The sequence below is a fragment of the Schistocerca serialis genome, chromosome 5, assembly GCF_023864345.2.
Source record: "Schistocerca serialis cubense isolate TAMUIC-IGC-003099 chromosome 5, iqSchSeri2.2, whole genome shotgun sequence".
In the NCBI taxonomy this organism is placed as follows: domain Eukaryota; kingdom Metazoa; phylum Arthropoda; class Insecta; order Orthoptera; family Acrididae; genus Schistocerca; species Schistocerca serialis.
Genome location: NC_064642.1, coordinates 560,172,840 through 560,192,099, shown reverse-complemented (window position 1 = coordinate 560,192,099; position 19,260 = coordinate 560,172,840). Strand labels below are relative to the sequence as shown.

The window sequence follows — 19,260 nt, the reverse complement described above, 5'->3', positions numbered from 1 at the left end:
CTTCTTGCAGCATTTGCAGGTAGCATTGAGCATTTAGGTTCTGGTCAGTTAAAATGGGTCCGATTACACAGGTACCTCATATTCCACACCACACCATAACCTTTACATCACCAACTGCCCCGGAAAGTTGCATCCAGTGTTGATTCTGGTCACTCCAATGTCTGTAGTTGTGATAAGAAATTTTTGCTCATCACTGAACAGGATACGTTGTGCACAAGAGGGATCTTGTTGAACTTGCTCTAGGGTCCTCATGCAAAACTGCATACATCTGTCTGGGTCGTCCCCTCCTAGATGCAGAGTAGCTGAATGTTGAATGGATGCCATCGATAAGCATGAAGGATCTGTACTATCAATGGCTGGCTAATTCCATATTCTGCTGACAGACGTCATGTGCTGCGGTGTGGGCTCTTCACGGAGGATGCCAAAACCATTGTTGAGGTCATCTCGTCAGTAGCAGTTTTTGGATGGCCACTCCATGCCTTGTCAGCCACAGTCCTATTTTCTTGGAATTTGGAAATGAAGCACTTGACTGTGTTATGTGAAATTGGATGTCTTTCTGGGTGGCAGTTATTAAAATCTGCTGCTGTGACATGGAAACTCCCTTCTCCAGAGATCAAAATGTCCTCAATTCTCTCCTCCTTGATCAAAGCCATCTTCAGTTACATATAACGAAAAAAAAGTGTTGTAACTTTTGAACCATAACTGGTATTTCAAATCTGCTTACAGGAGTGAATTTGTCAGAAAATGCTGATGTTACTTGAGATTAAAAAAAAAAAAAAATTACTTAAATTCAAGCTGGCACCCACATTCAGTACATACTGTAAAAGATAGACCACCTCACATAAACCATACTGGAATATTCAGGTTTCCCCATTCCTGCGGGATTTTTGGCATAAAAGGGTGTACTGCAACTTTTGACCCACTCTGTACTGTAAATACCAAGCATTGTTGAGATTCTAAAGGGGCTCGTGGCTGCAAATGCAGAGAATCAATAAGTAAGCAAGGGAGTGCATCAGTGTGTAAGAGTGCTGTTGAATTCAGTGTTTCAAGACTCTTCATTTAGCAAAACTCATGCAAGCAGATAAGAATATGAAAGACTCCAAAGAGTCACTCAGGATATCTGCAATGAACATAAATTATTATTATTATTAACTTGATTGGCCACATTTGACCACTTGAGTCATTCCACGTTCACTTTCTCTTTGAAGATTGGACTACTTGCTTCTTGTGCTCAGCTCAGTACTTTTTCATTCGTTCCAAATGCAATTTTCTTAACTCGTCTGAAATCTCTTACCAGTCTGCTGTGCGTCATTTCTGCTGAAAATTTATGATTCATAAGGAGAGTGTTAATTTTGTTTTTGTTCTCTGCATCAGTAATTCTAAGTCCAACTGCCTCAAGATCTTGCTGAATTTCTTTGACTCACTGTCCTCCTGTCTTTTTTCTGAGACTTCTCATCACTAGTTGTTTTAATAAATAATAATGTTTAAATATGACACAATGTTTGACACCTCCTATTCAGCCAGATAAGTAACCAGGTACTTACAAAATATTTTCCTGCTCCAAAGCTCAGTTTATTATTTTGCAAAAACTATGATATAATGCTGTGGATACTGAAAACAGTTAATATTTTTTTACTGAAATTTTGACTTGATACTCATCCATGTTGTGGGTAGGAGTGTTACACACTACAAGTGGCAGAAGTGCCTGAAGGGATTCAGTCTACTCTCACCCTAAAAGGGATCTTCTCCTTTTTTCCAACTAAGCATAAATTTAAAACAGCAGACAAAAAACGAAAACTGAAAACCATGGAAAATTATAAAAATAACTATTACTACAAACAATATCTAGGAATATTTAACATAAAGGGCACTAACATGCAAGACCTTCAACAAGATAGTTATGAAATTCATACTGACAACATCAAGTCCACAAGAAGACATTTATGGATTCTTAAGGTGTGATTGTGAGCTAAGATTTTTTGCTGTAAATAACAATTTGGCAGTGGGTAGTCCTTGTGTACCTCCACACAAATGGGCGGGAACTTCACTGCTTGCAGAGGGGACTCAGTTTCATTACTGGGAAATGTGTGCTCAGTGAGACCCAACCTCCACACAGGAGGTCCTCGATGACCAGGATGAGATCGCCAATCTAGGGCTATCATGCTCCTCCTGATGTCCATTTATTGCATTTCTGCAGCTGATGCAGGCGTCCAGTGAACCACCTCTTCCAAAGATTCTGGCTCAGCGACTACAAGTAGCCATTTATGCAATCTGTTGGTGGGAATCTCAAGGATAAACACTATGGGGCTGCATGTTTAAACTTCTGATGCTGTAGTTATCGAGAGGCTTGTTGTGATTCACTTAAGAATTTATTAACTTCCCACCTAATCACTAAATACCATCTGTGTCAACAATTTGCCATGTTTCCTGTAATTTTCAGTTATGTTGGCACAATACTTGGCCTTTAGCAAAGCAATCTCATTGCCAAGCTCATTATTTTCAACAGTACCAACAACCATTTTGATGGTGTTTTGACATTGTTTTGTGGTGAGTGGTCCCGTTATTCTATCTATTTGTTGCAAACTAATGTGTAGACCAAAACACTATACTTTATTTGAATATTGAATATCAACACAGCAATTTATCATCAAAGTTGATAACTGAATACAAGGATACATGCACAAATCTTTTTTCTGGCGCATCTTCTACAGCTAATATAGGACAAGTGCTGCAGTCCAGGTACTAGTTGGATAGTTGTAGCTGGCCACACCACCACTGGTCAAGTGAGCTCAAATATGCTGGACTGGGCCAACTTGATAGATGATCACCAGACTTGTCTTCTGATTTGACAAGTCTTCAATTGGATGCTGTGCTGCTCGCTTCACCCACCCAGCACGTCTTACTCAAGTCTTGTCACAGGCCTGTCCTATCCTATCATGGGCATGGCCACCTGTGAAAGCAATCATTTCATATACCAGCTCTGCTGCAACTTCTGCACAGCGTTTTATGTGGGCATGACCACCAATCAGTTGTCCACCAAGATGAATAGCCACCACCAAACTGTGGCCAAGAACAGAGCTGACCACCCAGTGGCACAAAATGCTAATGAGTACAACATGTTAGTGTTCAGTAGCTGCTTCACATTGTGTGCATTCCAGATCCTTTCTCTGGTACCGTGAGCTGCGGAATTTGAATCCGCGCCAGATGTCATGGATGTCGAAGACCCCTAGAGGTCTCTGCACCATCGCACCGTAAGCCGTGGCAGCGTGCGCCTCCTGGCCCACATTGAGTGTGAGGGCACCACAGTGGAACACGTGGTCCCAGCGACCAATAGTGGCACCCCGATCATGTATTTAAGTGCCTGTGTGCCTGCCTCTCACTCAGCCAGCGAGTCTAATCATTGCGTGCGTCTTGACCTATCGCCTCAACAACAGACAGCATGTTTACTGTTCTTTGTTTTTATTACTAGTGGATGTCTTGGATTCGTTTGGTTGTCACTGTCACTCTGTTGCTTCTTGTGTGTTCATCATCATTGTTTGTTCACTGGCCGCTCTCCATTTGGTCCCGCTGCGCTTTCTCGGCCACCCCGCAACCTCTCCGGTCGCGGTTACAACATTTTTGGCGACGAGGTAAACGGTGGTAGTTGTTAGCATGGAGGCAAAGTTGGTCTGTCTTCTAGAGCAACAGCAGCAGCTCATGCAGCAGCAGCAGCTCCAGCTCCAGTTAGACATCTTGCAACAGTCGCTGCGGTTGCTAATGGACAAAGTTGATGCCCGGGATGCATTACCACAACAGCTTCTGAGTCCTCGGGTGTCCGATGCTTTCCCATGTCTGCCGTCATTCCTACCCTTTAATGACGCTAAAGAGGACTGGGAAACCTACTTACATCGACTGAAACAACATTTCACAGCTTTTTATGTCACAGATCACTGCTTGCAGTGGTCGTTGTTTTTGTCTTGGGCCTCCCCAGACACGTTCTTTCTTGTACGCAAGTTGGCACCATTGTCCAATCCTGTAGCTCTCTCTTTCCAGGAGATATGATTTTTGCTAACAAACAATTATTCCCAACGCTACCATGTGGTCGCTTCTCAGCTGGAGTTCCACCAGTACCATAAACAGCCAGGTCAATTGTATCGTTCCTGGGTCACAGACATGCAGGGTCTCAGTCATCGATGCGATTTTACATGCACCAATCAACAGTGTAAGTTTTTGTATGCAGACTCCCTGATCCGGGATGTGGTGGTTCAGTTGGCTCCCGATCCAGAGGTCTGTACTGCGGCACTGAAACTCAATAACCCCTCCTTGGAAGAGATTCTCCACATTGCCCACTCCTTTGAAATAGCTCAAGCAGCTAATGAGCATCTTATGGCACAACTGCAGGTGGTGGCGATCAAGGTGTCATGGCAGGTTCCATCTTCACGACGTCAACGTGGCCTGGCCGACAGAGGCCAGCACCTTCGGGACACCTCATTGTCCAACGTCTTTGTGGCATCGGTGACTCTGGTCGCCCCTCGTCGCCGGTCGCGCGGCCCACTTCCATCTTGCCCAGAGTGCTTTACTGCATATTCTCAAGCTGATTGTTCCCACTACTGGAAAACATGCACACTGTGTAACAAGGAGGGCCACATCCAATCGGTTTATCGTAGTTTCTCGACTTGCTCCAGTCTGCCCCTCCTGGGCTTCAAGATACAGTCCATGCACTGCAATCGGTCAACCCACAGGATGACCCGTCAATGCGGAAGCATTTCCTCATGCTCTGCCTTTTCACTGAGGATATCAGTTTTCAGCTTGACACTGGGGCCACCATTTTCCTGATTAATATGGTGACATACACCTGGCTGGGCTCTCCTGCGTTGTCGCCTCCCTCTTGCCGTTTGGTCACCTACAGAGATGGTTCCATTCCCGCGTGTGGGCAGTTCATCGTCCAGGCAATGTACAAGCATGTTCCCCAGCTCCTTACCCTCTTTGTCATCAACCATCCATCAGATTCGAATATTTTTGTCCTGGATGCGTTTCCACTGTTGGGCTTTTCAATTTCTGATGAAGTTAAGGTCGTTTTCTATGGCTGTTCCTTTTCAGGACTTTGACGATCTGTGCTTCGCTTTTGTGTCGTTGTTTGCAACGGATCTCAGATGTGCTTCCGGTTTACAGGCACACATCACCCTATGGCCGGATGTGCAGCCTCGCATTTTTTGGGCCCAGCCCCTTCCGGTAGCCTTACGGCCAGTCGTCAAGCAGGAACTTGATTGGCTCCAGGCCACTGGCGTTCAGCAGCTGTGACTTATAGTGCTTGGGCGACGCCATTGGTGGTCATACGGAAACCCAATGGGTCCCTTCGGCTGTGTGGGGAGTTCGGCATTAGAGTCAATGCTCAGTCCCTCGTTTACACTTACCCAATTCCCCGACAAGAAGACCTTCTCACCAAGCTTGCCGGGGGAGCGTATTTTTCAAAGATCGACCTGGCTGAGGCATACCACCAGTCACCCTTGGATGCCGAATCTCAGAACATCATGGTTCTCAGCACACCTTTCAGACTGTATAAGTACGAGCGCCTTCCCTTTGGTGTCTCTTCAGCGCTGGCCATTTTCCAGAGTTTCCTGGAGCAGCTTGCACAGCCTATCCCTGCCTGTGTGAATTATCTGGATGACATCTTGGTCACCGGGCGTTCCCACCAGGAGCATTTGCAAAACCTCAGCGCCTTATTTCACGCTCTGCAATTTGCAGGTTTACGCTGTCGGCTGGACAAGTGTTGTTTTTTCAACCGGAAGTGGAAGACTTAGGCCACTGGCTTAACAAAGATGGCATTCACCCTTCGGGTCATAATGTTGCGGCCATTGAGGCCCTTCCTCGTCCCTAGGACTTATCTGAACTCCAGGTGCTTTTGGGCAAGGTTACTTATTGCTTAAAGTTCTTGCCCCAGGCTGCCTCCGTTGCTCAACCCCTCAATCACTTGCATCGCAAAGGGGTACCTTTTGATTGGACTCCTGCCTGTGGCCAGGCTTTTCTCCATTTAAAGGCAATGCTGAAGTCCACCCCTTGCTTTACTCCCTTCTCTCTTGATTGCCCCTTGGTTGTGGTGGCTGATGCTTCGGCATATGGCATTGGGGCCGTCCTCACGCGTCAGGATGCCGATTGCTCTGAACAACCCATCGCTTATGCCTCTAAGACATTGACCACAGCACAATGGAACTACTCCCAGATTGAAAAGGAGGCCCTGGGGATCGTGTTCGCCATCCAAAAATTTCACACCTATCTCTTTGGGGCAAAGTTCACCCTCCTGACAAACAATAAACCCTTGGTTATGCTTTTTGGACCCCACTCTCACCTCCCAGAGTGGATGGCTCAATGTCTCCAGCACTGGGCGTTGTTTTTACGAAATTACACTTACACCATCTGGTATAAGCCCACCGCCCACCATGCTAACACGGGCACTTTGTCACGTCTCCCAGCAGGCCCCGATCCTGCCTTTGACCAACAGGAGTTCCTCTGCTTTCACATTGATTCTGCCTGCCAGGATGCGTTGGACAGTCTGCCTCTTATGGCTGCTCACATTGCCACGGCTACCCTCCGCGACCCTATCTTGCAGCAGGTCTGCACTACGTGGTACATGGGTGGCCCTCCTATGTTACTCATCAGATGCAGTCTGATTTCAGCCCCTGGTGCCACCTGTCCCACAGGCTCTCCATTGTCGCTGATGTCCTTCTGTTGGCCACAGAGTCGGATGCCCATCGGGTGGTCATCCTTCCAGATTTCTGGCTTCATGTGCTCAGTTTGTTGCACTGCGGGCACTGGGGTATGTCCTGTATGAAAGTTTTGGCTCGCCGGCACATGTATTGGCCCGGCACCGATGGCAGTATTGACCACCTGGCCCGTGGGTGCACTGTGTGTGCGCGTCACCAGGCAGGCCCCCCCCCCCCCCCTCAGTCTTTTGCATCCCGGCATGTGCCTCGCCGGCCCTGGGATTGCATGCATATCGATTTTGCTGGCCCGTTTTTGGGGTCCATGTGGTTACTTATCGTTGATGCTTACTCCAAATACCCATATGTTGTCTGCATGGCATCCACCACCACAGAGGCTACACTCACGGCCCTGGCCCAGGTCCTTGCCATTGAGGGCCTGCCACACACGTTGATCTCCAATAATGGCCCCCAATTCATGGCGTCCTCCTTCCATGACTTCTGTCAGGCCAACAGTATCCGTAGCCCCCTTTCCACCCTTCATCCAATGGCACAGTGGATAGGCTTGTCCGCACTTTTAAACAACAGTTGACAAAGACGGTAGACACATCTCCAACCACGTTGGCCCTCGCCCTGTTTTAGAACACCTGTTGCACTATGCCAATTGATGGATGCAGTCCGGCAGAGCTCGTTCATGGGCGATAGCCGCAGACCCTGCTCAATTGGCTGATGCCATCCCCCTCCTGGCCCCACTCCCAGCCCTCGCAGTGTTATGCCCCTGGCACAGCTGTCTAGGCTCGCAAGACTGGACGCAAGGCAGGTTGGACGCCTGGCACGGTCGCCACAGCCCATGGGTGGCATGTGATGTTGGTGCAGACATCGAAAGGGTTGGAGTGCTGCCATCATAATCAGCTCCGCCCGCGTGCCCCTGCGGGACTCGCACCGTCGCCTCCTCCCCTACCTCCTTCGGGTACAGGCATGGTCCTCGAGTCGCCGCCCCTGCCCCCGGTTGCCGTCTCCCCTCGGGCCTGCCGCCGGCCCTCCCTGCCCCCTGGTGGATCAGCGGCTCTCTCCCCCACCCTGGACTCTGGGTCGGCTGTCATGCTGTCATGGATACCTCGGGTGTCCCATCCTCCCCACAAACAGTGGTTGATGAGCCCGGCTCTTTTCCCCACTGCCACCCACCTCGGCACCGTCCGGGGTGTTTCCGCCCCTACGCCCAAGTTTAAGGGGGGGGAGGGATCTGGTACCGCGCACTGCGGAATTTGAATCTGCGCTAGACATCATGGACGTCGAAGACCCCTAGAGGTCTCTGCACCATTGCACCATAAGCTGTGGTGGCGCACCTCCTGGCCCACATTTAGAGTGAGGTTGCCACAGTGGAACACGTGGTCCCAGCGGCCAATAGCGGTGCCCCCAATCGTGTATTTAAGCACCTGTCTCTCGCTCAGCCAGCGAGTCTAATTGTTGCGTACGTCTTGACCTATCGCTTCGACAACAGACAGCGTGTTTACCGTTCTTTGCTTTCATTACTAGTGGACATCTTAGATTCGTTTGGTTGTCTCTGTAACTTCGTTGCTTCTTGTGTGTTGTTGTCGTAAGGTCTCTCTCAATCATCCGTCGTTGTTTCATGTCTGTCCTTTCCATTCATTTGTATGTTCGCGGGCCACTCTCCATTTGGTCCGGCCGCGCTTTCTCGGTCACCCTGCAACTGTTCTGGTTGCGGTTACAACTCTGTCCTCCAGCACCAGATTTTCTGAACTATGCAGATGGGAGTTATCCTTGCAACACATCATTTGCTCCCATGATCCTCCTGACCTTAATCTTCACTAATCCACTGCATCCACACCCTCTACCCAACAGTCTCCCATTTCTATGTCCTGTCACTTCCTCCCAGTCCACCAGATAACCACTGTGTGCCACAAAAACTCACCATTTGCAGTGCCCATGCATTGCACCATCTCCAGTGCCCATGCATTGCATTCCTAGCCTATGCATCTGCTGCCCCAGCCTCTCTTACCCTGACACCTGCTGCCTCCCTCCAAGCTGCCAGCTACCCTTCTCCAACCCCTCCTGTGCTTCCCACCTCTTTCTCCCTCTATCCACCCCATCCGACACAATGATTCAACACAGTCCACCTGCCAAATTGTTGCAGTCCTGGCTTTCTGTGTTCAGCCGGGGGAGGGGGGGGGGGGGGGCAAAATTTCTTTCTTTTTGTGTGCCTGTTAGGCAAAATTTTCATTATTTTCTGGGTGCCTGTCAACAGCTCTATTCAGTGAGTGATCTCCTTTAGTTCCAAATTATGTACACTGTGCCAAAACTTTCCGTGACATTTAAAACCAATTTAGCATGTTTATGGCAAGAAATGATCTCCCTGCCAATCAAAATACCAATTAGGAAAGGCAACTGTGTTTAAAGAGCATTCCATTCATCAGTCATGATCACTGATGAAACAGCTTGCATAAAACTGCTTATTTGTCTGAGGTGGCCTTAATGTTGTCTCTGTATTTGACCAACCTCATCCTCTCCAAAGAAACCATGTCAGGAATGATCATATGGAAACAAGAAGCCAACAGTTATACTTACCTTAGCAACACATACCTGTTTCACCAACATGGTCCTCTCCAAAGAACTTATAATGGGAATGGGAAGATGGTAACAAGAAGCCAACAGCTCCACTTACCAATTGCAGTCAGCATGGCACAGCAGTACAAATTGGAACAGCAGTAGCATCAAGGGTGCTTACAGATATATTGTCTGGTGTGCACTCTGGGTGGTGAAACTCTGGCAGGAACATGAGGTGACATAATAGAAGATGGTGTGACAGCCACTATCTGTGTCTTTACCTTACATGTCAAAAATTCTGAAGGTGCTTCAACAAACAACAAATTAATAGCTTGAATCATCGTGTTAAATGCCTTGTCCCCTAAGACCTGAACAGGCCTTATAGTGCTTGTATCCCTTAAAGATAGAGCTGAGAACATATACAGCTTACATAAACTGAGTTTCTCACAGTTTCTTACAAGTTCATATACACTGAACCAAACACACACACACACACACACACACAACTATTTTGCGCGTTCGCCGTATCCAGCTCAGATGACCAAAAAATGTATGCCACTGTTCACTTGTAGGTCTCTGGTTCCTGCATTCATACTCTTTTTTTTCTGAGTGTATAGTATGATATACTTTTAACTGTATGTATCATGGTATTCAACACAACTCAAGTAGGCCATGGAAATCAGAAAATATGTTAACAGTTTTAACAGACGTATTGGTTAAGTATATAGCTACTAAGTTTTGCTGCTCGTTACAATGGAAAGATAAACTTGGAGTTATTATTTATTCACAAAGTCTACACACTGTTGTTGTAATGCAATGCTCATCACATATTGATTTTTTACATTTTTTGCAACTTTTTCTTGTTTTCGTTTTGTTTATTTGAGATTTGCTTGCAAAACAGTCACAAACCATTTTCAGTTATACAAATGCATTTCATTCTGGCTGAGCCTACACTCATTGGGGAACTAAAATTAGAGGTCCTTTTATCATGCACTCAGTAGTGGATTACACAGAAAATTTTCTCAAGATGTGTATGTAGATGTAGATCAGGTGTACTGATGTTAGTATACACAAGCACCAGGTTATTCCTCATTTGTATCTTAGGATTTGATGGTCTACAGATAATGGAAGCCATTACCAAATATTTTCCCAGAACCAGTAGAAATAGTCTGTGTCTATAAGTCATGTTCTTTGTTTGAGGATTGTTTTCTATGTAAATAACATATGCTGCTAAGGAAGCAATATCCAGAATATTGTAAAAAATGCTGGGGCCCATCTCTGTGTTCTTCTTTTTACATGGTAATGGCAACAAAACTTGTCCATATTATCAACATGCCTTTTATGCTGTTATATTAATGCATAACATGTAGCTTTTAAAGTGGGTCAGAAGTGGATGCATCATAATGTCTTGTGAACAACATTAGAACTGCTTTTGTTCTTCTTTGGGACATATGAACTCAGGGAAACATTATCTTCACTTAATCAAAATACAGGCAACAGTTCTTGCCATGAAGGTTGCATTTATGAAGATATGTAGGTCTTACTTCTTTTCACAGTACCAACTACGGACAGGCCCAGTCATAAACGGCCTTGCTAATGGTGGAGTTGTGAAAAAACTGTCAGTGATTATTAGAGACCGGATTATATGCATTTGCATATTTGGCTCCTTTTCACCAGTTATTGCATATTTTAACTAAAACTAGTGATGAGGCATAGTTTTGCTCTGTTTTTACAATATTTTAAAAGTTTAGACTGGAGGTCTTCAGCTCGATCTAGTTTTGATGTCTCACTGATTGACCGCAACCTAGAACTGTGTGCAATTGTTAACTGAGAGGCAACTGCCTAGCGAAATCATTACAGAACAACAACATGAACGAGCAGACTGAGTCAATGCTCCTGCGCCCATGTCCCCAGTTAATCGCCTCCGCTGTCATACCGTTTGCATCAGCAACAATTAAATTAAACTACGCAAGCTTTTAGTCTCATGTCCATTGTTTCAGTTTAGCTTTCTATTTACTTGTGCACAGCTGAACTTTTTTACGGTGTGTAGTGTGTAATGTGTTGTGCGTCATGCCATCCAAAAAAAGAAATGTCGTTTCATAGATAGCTGACCATCCTGGAACATTTACATATGACCAAATTGTTTTATATCGTCAAGTTTGCCAGAGAAACGTTTCGTGCAAAAAAGTTTTCCAATAGACCAGCATTTCAAGACAAGTATTCACATCGCAGGAATGCAGAAGAAAGGACAACAACAATTTCTGAAAGTAGCAAGCTGCAGTAGCAGGGATTTGTCCAAAGGAAACCAAAAAAGTTGATTTAATATAGATCTAAGTGAAGCATTCATTGCAAGCAATGTTCCTCTTCACAAACTTGCAAACCCTATCCTCAAAGGTTTCCAAATATTGCTTAAATCAAAACATACCAGATGAATCAACATTACTTAAAAATTACATACCAACAATTTACGTAAATGTTCTGGAAGAAATACGCAATGAACTCAATGACAGCATTATTAGGATTTCAGATGATGAAATTGCAGACACTTATGGCCGTTACATTGCAAATTTAATTGTTGGTACTTTAAAAGAAGAGCCTTCTTCTTATTTAGTAGCCTGCAGAGAACTTGAAAAAGTGAATCATTCAATGATTGCCAGGTTTATGACTGAGGGGACTAGAAAAATATTTCCAAAATTTTCTGCAGATGAAAGGGTGTTTGTGTTTAATTCAGATACCGCTCCCTATATGACCAAAGCAGGAAAAGCCCTCTGAATATTTTATCCCAATTTGATTCATGTCACGTGCTTTTCTCATGGAGTACATTGCCTTGCTGAAGAAGTACGTTCCATATTTGCAAATGTAAATAAACTAATTTCATCCACAAATAAAGTGTTTCTAATGGCTCCTGGTCGCTTCAAGTTCTACAAAGAAGAACTACCAAATGTGCTTTTACCTCGCGAACCAGTGGTAACTCGTCGGGTTTCATGGGTCGAAGCTGTGTTGTTCTACAGTGAACATTTTGAGGCCATTAGAGGGGCAGTAAATGACTTCAATAGTGCAGAGGCTTTGGCAGTTTGCCGGTGCAAGGAAGATTTTAATTATTCTGGTGTTAAAAAAGACATTGCTGTGATTAGCACTCATTTTCCCCATTTACCGGCAAGTATTAAAAAGTCTGAAACTTGAGGTTTGGGGTTGAATAAATCTATTCAGTTAATGAATAAAATTATTCTAGTGAATTCCTCATTGCTGGAGGTATTCCCAAAAAACTTGAAGAAAAGTTTAAAAACATTTTAAACAATAATGCAGGCTTTGAACTCTTGTGCCAAATTGATTGTTTTATTAATGGGATGGGCGAACTTTTAACAGAAAAAGTAATTGCCAACATAGCACCCAAATTCCAATGCTGCCCAGTCACCTCAGTTGATGTAGAATGGTCCTTTTCTGCTTATAAAAATGTTTTAAGTGATCGAAGACACAATCTTGCTACTGAACTTTTGGAACAGTACTTGGTTGTATATGTTTACAATAGTATAAAAATGTAAAATAAATTGTAAATGATTTATTGGTCCAATAGTATTAATTAAAAGTTAATGCTGTTCAAAAAATTTATGATTGTATGTTGTTTTTTTTTAATAAAATATTACGGATATTTTGAGCGTGCCCCTCTGCGGGTGATTATCTTGAAGTTGGTCCTGTACATATCAATTGTTTCGCTGCAACGCATCGCATCCACTTGTTACCGACAACAGTAGCAAAGAAGGAACAGTTCTTAAAATTAGGTATGTGTCCCCATTTTGCAAATTTTTAGAAAATAATCACAGAATGGGCCCCCTTCCTAACCTCTACCAGAAAGTATTCAGAAAATGATATCAGTGTTCTAAATGTACTGATTTTTCGCATGGCTGGCATTTTTCATCATAACTGATATGCACAGTTTCGACTTTGAGATATAATGCATGCAGTATCTACCATGTTTTTATATTATTTGATCTTGCATGTTTTGACACTTTTCATGCATTTTTTAAACATTTTTCATGCATATTTTAAGGTATTTATGATGCATGTAATCCAGTATCTAGGGATTATATTTCTCCTGGTGCCTATGAAATGGTAGCATACATCTTTTGCTACCCTCTCCTTTTGATTAGTTTCTCTATCAGAAGCAGATTTATCTGTATAAATTTGGCCGGTTATCAGATCAGAATTTTGCAAATCACAAACCCACCAAATATTCAAGCCATATTTGGCTGGCTTTGAGGGTATGTATTGTCGTGGCAACTTCCACCACCAAATGTAACAGCAACACCAAATGTAGTGGGAAGAGGTAGAAGGCACCGTATTAAGACTCGTCTGAGCTTTCCAAGTGATTTATTGTTTCCAGCTACAATACTACATTTCACAAAACAACCTATTGGATCCAAAAATTCATTATCCTGCAATGGTTCAGTAACACATACTGTACCCACAGGTACATTCGACTCCACACTTATCCAAAGCGACTGCCCGGTGCCACCAGACACACACTCAAGCAGTTCAATTGGTTTGTTCATTATGTTGAACACCTCTCACAACAGCTCTGCTTCGACAACAGTTTCCCCTAGCTGAAATAACATTCCACCAAGTTCCACAGTTCATTGTCCAAGGTCAATTTTGGCATGATGTTGATGCAAGAAATCTACTCCTAGGTTCATGTCATAGCCCTCACTTACCCATGGTACTACCTCCATGCAGGCACCAAATCAGACTTTCCCTACGTGGAAGTCAACTGTCACTGACCCCAATGGTGTGACCTCCTTATCCCCCACTCCACGCATCCTATAACTTGGTGGGTCTAACTTCCTTTGTCCCATTAAACTCTTAGTAGCTACTGACACTTGCGCCCCTGTGTCCAACAAAAGCTTAAACTTTTTAGTTCCTACGGATCCTACCACTGAACATTCCACCTCTGCATACGTATTTGTAGCATTGAAATTAAACGAGAGCTCCCTTAGGTGGGTCGTGGGCCCCCTCTGCTGTTTAACAATTGTCCAGCCCTACTAACTCACCTTCTCCATTCTCCACACTGCTGATTTCCACGCCTTCCTCTATTCCTTGGTGACTAGGTAAATTGCCTCTGCACATCTCCTGTACGACCACACCTATAACATTTTATTCCTGCTGTAAATACTGCTTGTCAATCACATACTCCTGTTGCCAGGTATATTTCCTCACATTGGATTGCCAGCTAAACGGCCGAATACAAATATTTCGGAGTCCCTTCACACACTTTCCGTGACACATGTGCCGGTAACCCCCTCAAAAATACATCAAGTGCCCTTTGCTCGGCCCTCTGCAACAAAATACCATTCACTCTGACCCAACTCATAAGTATACTCATTAATTTCTATTATCCTGTCTGCAAATTTCTCTACCGTCTCCCCCTGTCTCTTTGTCATTGTACTCAACCTCTCCCTAAAGCACCGAGCACTACTCTGTTTCTTGAACCTTTGTGAAAGCCACTCCTTCAACTGCTTAAACTGTCCTGTCTTCCTTGAGGCCTCAGAACACCTTACATATGTCTTCGCTTTACCCATTAATCTAATCTTGGCGACTGTTCATCCGACCAACTGCTCATCACAGCTGAAGTTGCCAAGTCCTCCACAAACACACACACATCCTCAGATGCCTTGTCAGAAAAGAGAGTAATCAAACTCGTGGCAACTGGATCAATCTCCTGCTGCGGCACCTTAGGCCAAAACGACTGATCCGATGCGGTTTCCCACTCATTTCTAGTTGTTAATTCACTTCTCAACTGTGTATAGTCTGCTGTCAGTTGTGCTACCTTTTCCAACAAAATCCGTACCGCTTCTGGTTCCAACACACCTCGCGTTCCTGACTCTGCCACCGTGTTGCTTTTGTTCCCCGTTAATCCCAAAACAATACAATTAAGTACAAAAATAGCCCGACTCTCTACACCTCAGTACCATCATACACATCAATGTCATACGCAAACCAATACAAAAGTAATTAAATGTCATGAAAAAAAATCTTACTGCCCCAAATACACTAACACTTACTCTGACAACAAAAAATACTACGCCAAAGCACAACTTCTACGATGGCCTGCATAGAGCCATACCCAAAAACACAAAAATGAAAGAAAACGTCCAACACTCAAAAGAAAACTGGCCAAAACTCACCACATCTTGTGACTATAATGCAGGCGGTCGACTCAAATGTCGTACTGTACAGCCAATGTTCACTATTCTGACTCTAAATGTAGTGGCAACTTCTGCCACCGAATGTAACAGCAACACCAAATGTAGCGGGAAGAGGTAGAAGGCACTGTATTAAGACTCGTCCGAGCTTTCCAAGTGATTTATTGTTTCCAACTACAGCGCCCCGTTTCTCTCAGTCTGCGCCACCGGGGCCAGCAATGCTGAGGACACCACTTCGCTGTCTGCGAAATGTCTTAGCACGGAATGGCTGCCTCAGTGACCCATGCATGCACTGCTATGTGTTGGCCTTGTACGGCAGCAGAGTTGCGGCGTTGTCAGGATGTGCCAGCAGCCGACTCAGCGGCCTTCGCCTCTGCCACCTCAGTGCCACCTGCTGCAAAGCAACCCGCGGCGCGCTCCCTCGCCAGCATATCTAAGAACGCAGTGACATCGAGTGCCCACAATCCGGTGTACGAATCTGTGGCCCTCACCCTGGATGTCTCCGGTGCATGTTGGGAGCCAAGACGACTGCCCACAGTAGTGAGCCGTGGAGTGGCCCGTCGCTGGATGGCTACGGACCCCGTGTCAGCTTCAGAGGGTCGAACCAGCAACCATCTGGGGACTGGAACACTGGTGCCCCATCTGCTGCTGTGTGTAGCCAGTGGTGTGACATGCCCCACCATCCAGGAGAGCTGCCGCACTTGAATGCCCCGCGTTGGCCTCAGAAGTTCGAACCAGCGACCCACTGTGGACTGGAACGCTGGCACCCCATCTTCTGCTGTAAGTAGCTGGTGGTGTGACATGCCCCGCTATCCAGGAGAGCTGTCACACTTGAATGCCTTGTTAGTGAACCAGCACCTACTTATACATGGCTGTGTGCCTCTGTTTTGCTAACACGCTGCTCCGAGTCATGTACTCATAACAATTAAGTTGCGATAGTGGGCCCTTTCTGCTGTAACTTGCACCATGCAAACCACTGCGTTAACTCTTTTCAGCAGTTTGATGGCCCTGTGGCCTCCATTCTACTTCACAACAGCTGGTAGCATAACTTACTGTCAACAGGCCTACACCTGGCTGTAACTTGTGTGCTCAGAAATGTTGTACCAAATCTAACTGTGGTGCTGCTACAATATTGAGTAAATCTTGTCTTTCCTTTGTAAGAGGAAAGCTGCTTATCAACAGTGAAACGATCAGGAGGCAAATAGTTTATCGAAGATTAAATTTAGTATTTCAAATATGTCAGATATTGCAGTAGCTTTGTCACTTTTCAAACGCTCAGCCCTAGTGTTCACATTGTCAAATCCTAAAAATCGGCTTTTTGGCCAAGACCTTTTGAGGGCTAAACTTGCACAATACAGAGGAAATGCATTTGTTTTCCACATTTGCTTTGTGTGTTCACTGTTACAGAATTTTACTCCATCTTCAGGCCATAAGTGGCCCATCAGGGGCATCCGACCACCGTGTCATCCTCAGATGAGGATGCGGATAGGGGGGGGCGTGTGGTCAGCACACCGCTCTCCCGGTCGGTACGATGGTATTCTTGACCAAGGCCACTACTAATCAGTTGATTAGCTCCTCAATTGGCATCACGAGGCTGAGTGCACCCTGAAAAAATGACAACAGTGCATGGTAGCCTGGATGGTCACCCATCCAAGTGCCAGCCAAACCCAACAGTGCTTAACTTCGGTGATCTTACAGGAGCCGGTGTATCCACTGCGGCAAGGCCGTTGCCTACAGAATCTTACTCCAGCTGTAATCAGTATATGAAGATAGGCATAAAATTCTTCAGTTGTAAATGGCTTCCATACTTTTGCTGCTCTTTCCAAATTTTGTTGTACCTGATTTGCCTTCCTGTTGGTTTCACATACTACTGTGTCATGCGTTTCATCCATAAATATACTCTTGAAGGTGTCTTCTATAAAAAGAATTTTTGTTGCACATTATAGATCAGCCCTCCCCACAAAATATTATGTTTGAATAACTTTAAAGTCACAAAAGATTCCTTATGCCATTCAGTTCCATCTTTACCATGTAGAATGCCTGCAGAAAACAAAATTGCTTCACTGTTTTTGTCAACTCTATCATTTTCATCACTACTCTTATCTCAACTTCAGTATCATTCCAAGCATCAATGGCATCTTCAATATTTGAAGCTTTCGAATTTAATTTCTTTTGCTTCAAAGTTTAATCCACTGTATTCAGATTCAGAGAGTTCTCATATATCATCAATGAGAATTCAGATTTGAGGTTCATTGTAGCAAAGCTTACACTATAACGAATAGTTCATAATCTGCAACAATAGCCAGCAAGAATTAGAATGCACTGTTGTAGTGATGTACACCCAGAGCTGAGTGGCTAACAACAATAAATTCATTGGGTTCCTCTAGTAACCAGTTTATAGAAGAAAGTATAATTTTTTTGTGTGGACACAAGGATTAATGAGTGATTAAGTCGCCTCTTCAACATAACATGCTATTGCATGAGGCAGCCTCAATAAATTCCCGGGTTACTTCCCTATTACAGTCTTCCCAGCAAAATACCAAACTGCAATCTTCACATCACTCCATTCTGAAATAGGTATGCATTATGTAGATTAATAATTTAATATAGCAAGCAAATCAGATACTGGGGACTGGACGTAATCTCTACTTCTTTATACATTTGAATGACTGCACATCTACATCTGAACAAATCTTGTTTTTCACAGGTGTACCACTTGTAGATGGTGGCACTGTCCGCTTACAAGCAATGGTTGGCCTGTCACGAGCACTGGATTTGATTCTAACAGGACGACCAATTAAAGCCAAAGAAGCCTTTGAGTGGGGTCTTGCAAATCGAGTGGTTGCCTGTGGAACAGGTAAACAGTATGAAGTTCTTTTTATATAGTCTTAGCATTCAGTTAGCGAAGGAAGCAAATAAAGAATGGCAACTTCCGTACTTCAATGTGTGTGCTCTGCATACAGTGACACAATTTGTTCCTATCATAAACAATTTAAATTCATCCTTTCTCTCTGTGCATTTTATTCTGTTACTTCACATAGACTAGTTTAAGTGTCTCATCTTTTAAAAATCCACACAGTATATTGTTTCATGTTTTCACATTACTAGAATTGACTAGAATTGACCCAGTATCTTCAAAGAGTAAAAAAATATTAATTAAAGTTAAATTTGGAACAATATTCAGTTTGAAAACTTCACAGCAACTACTTTTATTGTGATCCTCTCTAAGAAATTTTATTTTCAAGAGGATATGCCAGGGAAGCACCAGCATCTGGGACAGCTTTTTCATGATGCACAGAGGTCCTGCCACAAGAACTGAGCCACTTACAGAAAGTATTTGAGGGAAACTGTGACTGAAAAGGTTAGCCGGCTCCTGAAGATGTGTAAAATGGATTTAGTCTTCAGGGCTCCAACAAAAATTTGGCAATTTGTGAGGCCAGTAAAAGGTGATGTAGGCCTCAGAATCCCCATAATATACTAAATGTCATGTGGTGTGGACAGTTTTATGTGAGATGGACTGTGTGCACTCTTGAATAGCTCCAGATAGAATATGAGATGTGTTCCACCTACAATAGCCTCAGAAATCAATGGTAGCAGAACATGCTCTAGAAAACAGGCAATGAATTGCTTTTGACAAGGCTTACGTTATTAACTTAAAAATGTCTATGGAAAAGCATAATAAAAGAAATTATAGAGATGACAACATCCCCAATAAAGATGACACTGCGCAGCTAAACCACAACTTGGGATACAGGACACAGTGATTCTGGTTGAGGCAGGCACACAACTTAAACATTATCTTATATGTCATTGGAGTGGGC

General features: G+C 44.3%; 1 protein-coding gene across 1 annotated transcript in view; it reads left to right on the top strand.

Moving 5' to 3' along the window:
- LOC126480737 (probable enoyl-CoA hydratase echA8) overlaps positions 1–19,260 on the top strand; it is a 69,433-nt gene that overhangs the window by 32,241 nt on the left and 17,932 nt on the right. The window contains exon 4 of the mRNA XM_050104008.1: positions 18,147–18,296. Coding sequence (XP_049959965.1) covers positions 18,147–18,296 — 150 coding nt within the window. The remainder of the gene's footprint in view (positions 1–18,146; positions 18,297–19,260) is intronic.